Genomic DNA, 10,304 nt, shown 5'->3' with positions numbered 1-10,304 from the left:
TGCTCAGTGGGATCCCACAGTGTTCTGGCTGAACAGGGTCTGTTTCCGGCCCTCTTCCGCCTGGTTCTCGCCTGCTGTTTCTGGGGAGTTTAGTAGTGGTGGTGGTGACTGATGTGTACAGCTCAGGAACTAGGAGTGGAACACACACACGCACGCTGTCGCCACGGCAGCACTAGTGAAAGCTGCACCTCATTTAGTATCCCAATTGGCACCCTATWCCCTTTATAGTGCACTTCTTTTGACCAGAGCCCTATGACCCCTGGTCAAAAGTAGTGCACTACATAGTGAATAGGGGGCCATTTTGGTGGCGTCACACAGTGGGACTGCAGGGTAGTTTAACGAGCCCACCTCAATCTCTGTTGTAATTAAGGTTATGCTGCATTTATTTTAGGAGTCAGAAACGCTGCTGGCTACATGTTGATGAAGGATGCTGATTAATATAGCACAGAGGGGGGTCTCTGGAACACCAGGCGGAAACATAGCTACRCTTTTTCATGATWCCTTTTGTATACGAACCCACTACATTGTCCGTCTTTCTGTGACCATTTGAAATGTTTGGATTCTTTCTGATTGTAATGTGATTTGCTATTTTAAAATATTTGTTTGCGGTTCTAGATCCACCTGAAGAAGCGTGAGCTGGAGAACACCAAGCTGAGTGCAGAGCTGCAGATGCTGAAGGCTGTGGATGTAAACAAGGAGAACACCATCGCTCAGTTCAAAGAGGAGGTGGGACGCCTCCGCTCCTGCCTCACTGAGAAGGAGAAACAACACAAGGAGGTCTTGGCCCAGGCCTCCCCCTTGGTAAGAATCATGATCTTATCATGGCAGCCTCTCAGATCCCTACTTTGGACCAGTGCACTATATAGGTGGTAGGGAATATGGACCGCACACATACAAGAGACTAGAGGCAACACCGTCAAAACCGCAGAGCAGCGCCCATGGAGCCGTCCTTGCTCAAAGGCACAATGGCAGTGGGCAGACTTGGGATTCGAACTCACAACAAATGTTATTTCCGAGTGTATGATTTGTTCATCCATACCTGTGTGTATGTGAGAGAGAGAGATGTGTATGTACTGACCTTTCTCCCCTGGTGTCTGTGCATTATTGACATTTTCCTGGTGATCTGTGCTCTATTGACTTTCCTATGGTGTCTGTAGTCATTATTGAACGTTTCTTGGTGTCTGTGGCATCTATTGACTTTCCCTGTCCGTGTATCTATGTTCCTGCCTGATTATTGCCTTTCTCTGGTGTCTGTGCTTTATGTGACTTTTCTGGTGTCCTGTGATCTATTGAGCTTCCCTCTGGTTTTGTCCTGTGAAACTCTGATGTTGTATACTTTTTCCCTGGTGTCTGTGCATTTTGACCTTTTTTCCCTGGTGTCCCTGTGCATCTATTGACCTTTCTCCCCTGGTGTCCCTGTGCATCTATTGACCTTTCTCCCCTGGTGTCCCTGTGCAGAGTGAGCTGAAGGCCATGAAGGAACAGCTTCGTCAGAAGGAAGAGCAGCTTCAGGCCAAACAGCAGCAGGCCTCCATGTTGTCTGCTGAGCTGAGGGACGCGTCCAGCGCCCGCGACCGCACCATGGCTGACCTGTACCGCATGAGGCTGGAGTCAGACGCCCTGCAGCAGGGGAAGCAGGAGGCCCTGGCCCAGTGTAGCCGTCTGGAGTGCCTGGTGAAACAGATGAAGAATGATGCCCAGCAGGAGGCGGTAAGGAGGATGCTTGATTTCAATGCATTTGGATGCGTCCCAAATGGCTCCCTATTTAGTGCTCTTCTTTTGACCAGGAGCCATAGGGCTGTTTGGATTTGGGATGTATACTTAGTTTGCACTCAATTTAGCTTGGAGATTTAACTTTTGGGACGATTCAATTTGTCTCATTATACTGGACAAACTAAATCAAGTGCAGCTGATATATTTGACAGACTAGTGTCCTGTCCAGGAGGTGTCCTGGTACATCAAGCTGCCTCACTACAGAAACAGGAGATAGACTAGTGTCCTGTCCAGGAAGTGTACTGGTACATCAAGTAACCTCACTCTAAAAATAACTGGTGACTAAGCTCCTGTTCTGGATCGGACAAGGTTTACTTGCTCCAATATTTGACAGGTCTGACGTTAACATGAAGTGGCCATCTCTGTCCTCACTGTCCCTCTGTGTGTTGTGTTGTGGGAGCAGCAGGCTAAGTCTGAGGTGTGCAGGGTGGAGGATGAGGCAGGGGCTGACCCAGCCACCGTGGCTGAGCTGCAGAGAGAGGTGGAGGATGAGGCAGGGGCTGACCCAGCCACCGTGGCTGAGCTGCAGAGAGAGGTGGAGGACCTGAAGCTCCGGCTGCACATGGCTGCAGAACACTATAAGGAGAAGTACAAGGAGTGTCAGAGGCTGCAGAGACAGGTGGTCAAGCTTTCTGAACAACCTGGGGTGAGTGACACACACACACACACAGGCATGGATGCACACAACACACACGCACAGGCATGGGATAACACAGCACACACACAACACACACACACACACACACACACACACAGTGGTACGGATTAACACATCAACATGTGTCCTTCTATATTGTTTGTGTCTAGGAGCTGAGGAAGAACCCAGCAGCTGAGGCCATGGCCCGTTCCTCTGTTGTCAGTCCAGACATCTCTGTTCGCAGGTACAACACATTCCCCTCTCACATATTAAACTACCAGTGACAACCCGGAATTAAAAACATGTCTCCTTTGTTGTAAACCTGTCAGGTCCTGGTTTACATGCTAATCCTTTGATTTAAAATCTATTGAACAGAGTTGAATTAGGGGTCAAATATACTTCCAATCAGACAAGATGTGCATTTGAAGACTTGGAAGCGTTAACTAAAACACTTCGTAGGTCTTGATGTTAAACCTATTGTGGGTCAGTAACGTCCTGTTCTGTGTGTCCCCAGGGAGTCAGGTTCTGCTGGACCCCATGCTGGAGGCCCCTCATTCCAAGGAGAAACTTTCAAAAGGTTTCAGCAGAGAGGCGTCCGACAGGAGACGCCCAAGTCACAGGAAATGCAAACAGAGCTGATGTAAGAACTCTTCTTGGCTTTCCTGATCTGGTGTGTTCCTCATCAAATATTGTCGGACCAGTATTGGCATAGCGATCCAGAGCCAAACCAAATCAAATCTAACAAAATATATCGTGATCATAATGTGTAGAAGAGAGAACACTGTTTCCCCAAAGGTGATACCGTGACAGTCTTTTCCTCACTTCGAAGAGGTTCTGGTTGAATAGAACAGTCGGTGACACAGAGTGTTGTCATCTCTAGGAGGAGAAGGAGAGTAGATACAGTTTGTGAACAGAGTGGATTGTCTCTCTAGGAGGAGAAGGAGAGTACGCTACATGTTGTGACGCAGAGTGGTTGTTTGTCTCTAGGAAGAAGGAAGAGTGCTACATGTGTGACCAGAGTGTTGTCTGCTCTAAGGAGGAGGAGAGGTAGCTACATGTTTGACCAAGTGTTGTCTCATCTAGAGGAGAAGGAAGGTAGCTGGCATGTTGTGACCATGAGTGTTGGTCTCTCTAGGGGAGAAGGAGCGTAGCTGCAATGTTGTGACCAGTGTGTGTTGTCTCTCTAGAGGAAAAGAGATAAGCTACATGTATGTGACCAGATGTTGTTGTCTCTCTAGGAGGAGAGGGCGTAGCTACATGTTGTGACCAGAGAGTGTTGTTCTCTTCTAGGAGGGAAGAGGAGAGTAGATACATGTGTGACCAGAGTGTTGTTGTCTCTCTAGAGGAGAAGGAGCGTAGCCTACATGTTGTGACCAAGAGTGTTGTCTCTCTAGGAGGAGAAGGAGAGTAGATACAATGTTGTGACCAGAGTGTTGTTGTCTCTTAGAGGAGAAGGGAGCGTGCTACATGTTGTGACCAGAGTGTTGTCTCTCTAGAGGAGAGGAGAGTAGCTACATTTGTGACCAGAGTGGTTGTCTCTCGTAGGAGGAGAAGGAGAGTAGCTGACATGTTCGTGACCGATGTTTTGTCTCTCTAGGAGGAGAAGGAGAGTAGCTACATGGTTGTGGGACCAGATGTTGTCTCCTCTAGGAGGAGAAGGAGAGTAGACTAACTGTTGTGACCAGAGTGTTGTTGGTCTCTCTAGGAGAGAAGGAGGTAGCTACATGTGTGACACGAGGTGTTTGTCTCTCTAGAGTAGAAGGAGAATAGCACATTTGTTTTTGACGCGAGTGTTGTTGTCTCTCGTAGGAGGAGAAGGAAAGTAGCTTAGCATGTCTGTGACCATGAGTGTTGTCTCTCTACGGAGGAGAAGGAGAGTAGATACCATGTTCGGACCACGAGTTTGTTGTCTCTCTAGAGAAGAGAGTAGCTACATGTTGTGACCACGAGTGTTTCTCTCTAGGAGGAAAGGCAGAGTAGCTACATTTTGTGACCAGAGTGTTTGTCTCTCTAGGATGGAGAAGGAGCGTTATTTCTGCCATGTTTGCTGATGAGCTGGCAAGATGGAGGTGAAGCTGAAGGAGCACAGCTGAAGACCAACGGCAGCCGCGAAGCTGCAGCTGCAGCCGAGGAGGACCGCTATAAGGTAGAGCAGTAGCTTAAACAGGTTCTGAGATCAGCTGAGGAAGGACCACTACCAGTACAAGTGTAAGATTCCTGTAGATTACCAGTCTAGGAGGACGATAACCAGGTACATTGTAGACTATGTAGATCACCGATCTAGGAGGACTCTACTTACCAGGTATCATGTAATACCAGTCTATGGAGGACTAGCTACAGGTACATTGTGAGACTACTGTAGATACCAGTTTAAGGAGGACTACTACCGGTTAACACTTGTAGACTATGTAGAGATACCAGTCGTAGGAGGACTACTTACACAGGTACATTGGTAGACTATGTCAGAGCAGTACACAGATCTGGAGATCACCAGAGGGTAGGTCATATAAGAGGTTCAGTTGAGCTTCTTGTGTTCCTCAAACCCCAAACATGACAAGGCTCTGGGATCAGGCTCGAGGAGAGATCACTACCAGGTCAGTGGTAGAGCAGGGGTTGCAGACAGGTCTGGGACCAGGCTAGGAGAATCACTACCGAGGTTCAGTGTAGAGCAGGGTTTGCAGACAGGTCTGGGACCAGGCTAGGAGATATCACTACCAGGTCAGTGTAAGAGCAGGGTTGCAGACAGTCTGGGACCAGCTAGGAAGAATCATACCAGGTCATGTAGAGCAGGGTTGCAGACAGGTCTGGGACCAGGCTAGGAGAATCACTACCAGGTCAGTTGGTAAGCAGGGTTGCAGACAGGTCTGGGACCGAGCTAGGAAGATTCACTACCAAGGTCAGTGTTAGAGCAGTGGTTTGCAGACAGCGTGCTGGCGACCAGGCTAAGGAGAATCCTACCAGGTGCAGTTGTAGAGCAGGGTTGCAGACAGGTGCTGGGACCAGGCTGAGAGAATCACTTCCAGGTCAGTGTAGAGCAGGGTGTGCAGACAGGTCTGGGACCACGGTAATGGAAGTCACTTCCAGTCAGTGTAGAGCAGGGGGTGCAGACAGGTCTGGGACAGGCTAGGATAATCACTACCAGGTCAGTGGTAGAAGCAGGACTCTCCTACTCCGGTCCTGAGAGCTAGGATGTTCAAGTGATGAGAAGCCTGGGTCCAGATCAGAATGTTTTATCCAACCTCCTCTCCCTATCATTGTCATGCATGAGTAAGCCTGTCCCAGATCTGGATGTGATGTAGCCATCTCCTCTGACTATCATAGTCGCCAAACACACAGGTCTGGGACGAGCTAGAATCAGAGCAGGAGTAAATAGAATTTTTCAACTTCTCCAGTTGGAAGGCCAACTCCACGGGAACAGTTGTGGTTGATGTGGCGCAAGGCCTGGTTCAGAGAAGCTTTATTACTGTTTATGGGATTCGGAGACCCGCTAGGTTCGGACTCGAAGCAGTGTCCAAATGGCCCTATCCTTATATAGTGCCCTAGACCGGGCCCCGTAAGGGCTGTTGAACAACGTTAGTGCTACTATATAGAAATAGTGTGCCGTTTGGACACAACCCACAGAGATAAGCCAGGGATGGGGTTGGACTCTGAGGGACTCTGTTGGCTGACTAATGGCATTGAGTTGGCTTTGGTTTCAAGCTCAGCGCGGATATGTTCAGGTCTCTGTGGAATTCAAACGGCATTGTTCTGGTCTTGAAGTCCCCTCCGTGTAACATCTACTTCTGAACAGTAACTGTTACGCCCTTTTTATAGCTGCTATCAAGTTCATTGTTGTCACTAGAGGTTAAAACTCCATGAAGGAAAATGAGTTCTGCTTTCACAGTGTACTTTTTGACAAAAGGAGCTAAAGATGAGTCTGATATCAAATCATTTCTCAACACTCATAATCTTAAATTGATGTCTCCTCCATGTTCCTGAACTGTCTCCTCATGTCTCCTGACTGTCTCCTCCTACAGAGTCAGGTGGCTGAGAAGGGTCGTGCGCTAACGAAATGAAGGAACTCTGGCCGCGGGTCTTGATGAAGGACAAGGAGAAGACTATGAGGAAGGTTAGTATAGTTGGGAAGTTAGTAAGTATAGCAACACTATCACTATAGCTTTAATTTCCCCTTTTCTAGACTTCTCTCTGAACTAAAAACACCCCAAAAGAGCAGCGCAATTTTCCCCTATCCTTAATCTGTGCTGGGGTTTAACGATACATCTCTAATTGGTGAAGTAAAGCAAAGTGACTTCTTATTTTCCATTCAATTCTCCTGGACAGCAAGAGAAGGTCCACAATTGGGCCCAGCGGGAAATGTGAAGAGGGTAGCTCGCTCGCGTTACACTATTCGTCACTAAGAAGGCAACAAACGACCCAATGTGAGGTTGAAGACTGTCAATTAAATGGCCGTTCTGGTTTCAAACTTCCAGTAAAACACAAAACCTCCATTGCCTTGAAATGAGAGGATATTCTTTTTTTAATTGAAATGACTAATAAAACTGTTTGTGAAGAGAAGAGACAGGAGAGAGAAGCAGAGGGAGAGAAGAGACACGGGGGACCGAGGGAGGGGAGGCCGGGGGAGGACGGAAGGCGGAGGGAGTGGAGGGAGCGAAGCAGGGATGGAGGACAGCGGCGGGGAACTGAGCGGAGGAGGGGGACGGACCGGAGTGGAGGGGAAGCGAGAGCAGGATGGAGAGGAGCGAGCGAGTGGATTGGGAAGCGAGGAAGACCGGATGAAGGGAAGAGGGACCGAGCGAGTAGACCGATGAAGGAAGGAACCCGAGGCAGGAGGTGAGGGAGTGAGGAGGACCGATGAAGGGAGAGGGATCCGAGCTGAGGAGAGGAGCGAGAGGACCGATGGAGGAGAGGGAGGGACCGAGCGGAGGGAGGAGGGAGGGACCGAGCGGAGGGAGGGAGCGGGTAGGACCGACGGAGGGGTAAAGGGAACGGGAGGGATCCGGACGGAGGGAGGAGCGGAGGGATGCGGGAGGGGAGGGGAAGGGAAGGGGAGGGACCGAGCAGGGAGCGGGACGAGGGTAGGGAGGGAGCGGAGGAGGGAGAGAGACCGATGGAGGGACCGAGCGGGCCGGAGGGACGAGCGGAGGGACGACAGAGGAGTGGAGGGGAGGAGGCAGCAGGAGAGCGAGAGACCGAGGAGGACAGGGAGGGACGAGCGGTAGGGAAGAGCGACCATTAGTTTCCTAGGAGCTGCTGTTTAGAAGGAGCTGCATGTGAGTGTGTTTGTGGCCAGTATGACTTTCCTGGAGAGGAGGGGACATAGAAATGTAGCTGAAGTTAGATGCATGTAGCTTGGCTAACAACGCTGACCACACCAGAGCGTTGCAAAATAAAGTGAACATACAGTTATTCAAATCATTGCACCCACACACTGCTCGGCACACGCCAAGACGAGCGTCTGTGTTGCCAAAGCCACTAAATGAAGGTCAGTTCATTATGTGACGCTGAATGGGTGGAAGGTCCTGGCCTCTTCCCATCTCCTCAATTGGTTTATAGAAGCATATGATCCATCTCGCTACATCTCCTCATTGGTTATAACCACGTGGGTATTGAGATGAACTGAGGTTCAGTAACGTCCACCTTATTACTGAAAGTTACGATGCCCAATCGCCATATAATTTGGTCCAAGAAGAAATAAGGCAGGAGATAAAGATGAAACTATGGACACGTATTCGCTTGACTGTTAGCTGTGTATTATTTGTACAGAGTTAAGGTAGCCCCTGTTCAGGTATAAATATCAAACTCTTGTCATTGTTTAATATCTCCTATGGAACATACTATTAGCTAGCACAGCAAAGCTAGCTAAGGCTCAAATTGGCATAAAATGTTGGATTAGAGTGCTTTTTCGACCTGTCCCCAAATGAATTTAAATTGGTTCAGAGGTTGTTTGGATATTTCAACCGTGGTGTCGTGATCGTAGGCGCGTCTGGTCCGGGCATGGTGTCTGTGTTTTCTTTCAGGGACAGCTTAACACTTTGAGTGAGTTTGACAGTTTGCTGAGTCAGTTGGTTACGTTCTTAGCATCAAAAGATCATATTTACAATATATGAAGACATTTCCTCTCCAATATTGCGCACAATTCTGTTAGAGAAAACACAAGATCAGTTATTATAAAAGATTCATCTTATCCAATCCTACAATCTATAATATATGTAATAGTTGTCTGTTGTCTTGTCCGTGTCCCCACACGAGGATCTCCAGACAGACCGAATGTATGCTAGGTACGGACAGACGGGATGGCTGTTAGTGTCAGAGGGATGAGAATTCAGTCAATGTGTTCCTGCAGTATCTCCCAGTGCCCCTACCCCCCAGGATGCCCCCAACTCCACTGCTTTGGTCCCCCAGAGCCCCACACAGCTGCACTTTGGGGAACCCCTACTCCCACCTCAGACGCCAAAGAGGTCCCCCTCCCGACTCGCAAAAAAAAATCCCCCCTCACACCCCACTTCAAGTCACTGCAAATGAATCTACGGCTTATAACCTCTACCAGCACCCTCAGCACATCTTTCAGTTCTAATTATGAAGAGGTTGTACACCCCACCCCCCTTACTAACCTACTTCACCTCAGTCACATTTCAGTTTAATATTTGACAGGTTGTCCCCCCCTCTCCTGACTAACCCGTACGTCCACCTGTCACTTTCAGGTTGTTAAGTACTGGAGGTTTGGTCCCCCCGCTGGACATGGGCGGCGACCGCTCAGTTGAGGTCGCCTCCCTCCCCCTTACGAACCCTACTCCAGCTCCTCCCAGTTTATATATGGAGAGGTTTGCCCCCTCCCACCCCCCTTACCTAACCCTACTCCAACCTCAGGTTTTAAATATGAGAGAGTTAGTCCGCCCCCACTGTACTACCCTACACCTCACCTCAAGTCCAACATTTCAGTATTAATATATGAAGCGTTGGTGCTGCTCCGTGTTGTCCCTTACATACAATATCTTATTTCCCTTCTCAACTCAATTCCGAATTCATTCAATTTGGCTATATATTTCATGTGTCATTTATTTGTACTTTCGTACCTTGACATGATCAATATGCTTACATAGGATATAGAAATGCCCCGGGTAGACTTTCCCAGGTTTTCCCAGCAATCCCGGTGCTGAAGGATTCCTGGCTGAAGGATTCCTGAGATTTCTGCATTCTGAGAATCTCCAACTGGAATTCTGGGAATTTTGAGAAAGAGGATTTTGTCAACCACTCATATGCTTAGCATTCCTGTTTGACCCTCTCTTCCCAGTCGACTCTAACGGAGCGGACGGGGAGTTCTCTGATGTACCTTGCTTCCCCTTGCTTTCGGTGTTCGTTCTGTTATTGATGTGTTCTCCGCTGTGGGACCCCCCTCCTAGGTAGTAGGGTAACGTGGTCCGTGCAATCCATGCCCACGCACGCAGACTCAGCCGGCCCGAGACGGCCTGCGGAAGAGGCATAGCTTAGGAGCAGCAGAACAACAACAACAATGTGATATGTAGCTATCGAACAGCTACGGTACGTCGCGTTGAAAAACAAACCGACGGTAAGTCCGCTAGTCTGAAAAACAACACGTATCCAGGTTTAAAGTAGTCACTAGTCTGTAAGAAACAAACCCGCGGTGCAGCTAGTCTGAAAACAACAACGGTAGTCAAGCTAGTCTGAAAAATCAACCCGCCGATGTAGTCATGCTTAGTCTTAGAAAACAACCCACGGCGTAGTCAGCTTAGAGTAGTGAGAACAACCACCCCTGGTAGTAGCAGCTAGTACGTGAAACACAACCTGCAGGTAGTTCAGCATAGTCTAAACAACACCGTTCAGCTAGTCTGTAACAAGCGCAGTTAGATGTCTAGACACAAACAACCAGCGAGTA

The 10,304-nt window shown here is 48.8% G+C and overlaps 1 protein-coding gene and 2 long non-coding RNA genes across 3 annotated transcripts in view; all 3 read left to right on the top strand.

Moving 5' to 3' along the window:
* The window catches only part of LOC112075277 (tax1-binding protein 1 homolog B-like), a 29,148-nt gene extending 26,454 nt beyond the window's left edge, over positions 1–2,694 (top strand). Inside the window, 4 exon segments of the mRNA XM_024142301.2 lie at positions 616–801; positions 1,459–1,710; positions 2,177–2,419; positions 2,581–2,694. Coding sequence (XP_023998069.2) covers positions 616–801; positions 1,459–1,710; positions 2,177–2,419; positions 2,581–2,694 — 795 coding nt within the window.
* Positions 2,695–2,924: 230 nt separating this feature from the next.
* On the top strand, positions 2,925–8,810 carry LOC139025680 (uncharacterized). The gene is made up of 4 exons (XR_011477295.1): positions 2,925–3,050; positions 4,425–4,556; positions 6,427–6,518; positions 8,660–8,810. It is a non-coding gene; the product is annotated as an uncharacterized lncRNA (long non-coding RNA).
* LOC139025681 (uncharacterized) lies at positions 5,021–5,451 on the top strand. Its single transcript, XR_011477296.1, has 3 exons — positions 5,021–5,066; positions 5,187–5,248; positions 5,378–5,451. It is a non-coding gene; the product is annotated as an uncharacterized lncRNA (long non-coding RNA).
* Positions 8,811–10,304: the final 1,494 nt, after the last annotated feature.

This window comes from Salvelinus sp. IW2-2015, unplaced genomic scaffold (assembly GCF_002910315.2).
Source record: "Salvelinus sp. IW2-2015 unplaced genomic scaffold, ASM291031v2 Un_scaffold3059, whole genome shotgun sequence".
In the NCBI taxonomy this organism is placed as follows: Eukaryota; Metazoa; Chordata; class Actinopteri; order Salmoniformes; family Salmonidae; genus Salvelinus; species Salvelinus sp. IW2-2015.
This window is presented reverse-complemented; position numbering and strand designations above follow the sequence as displayed.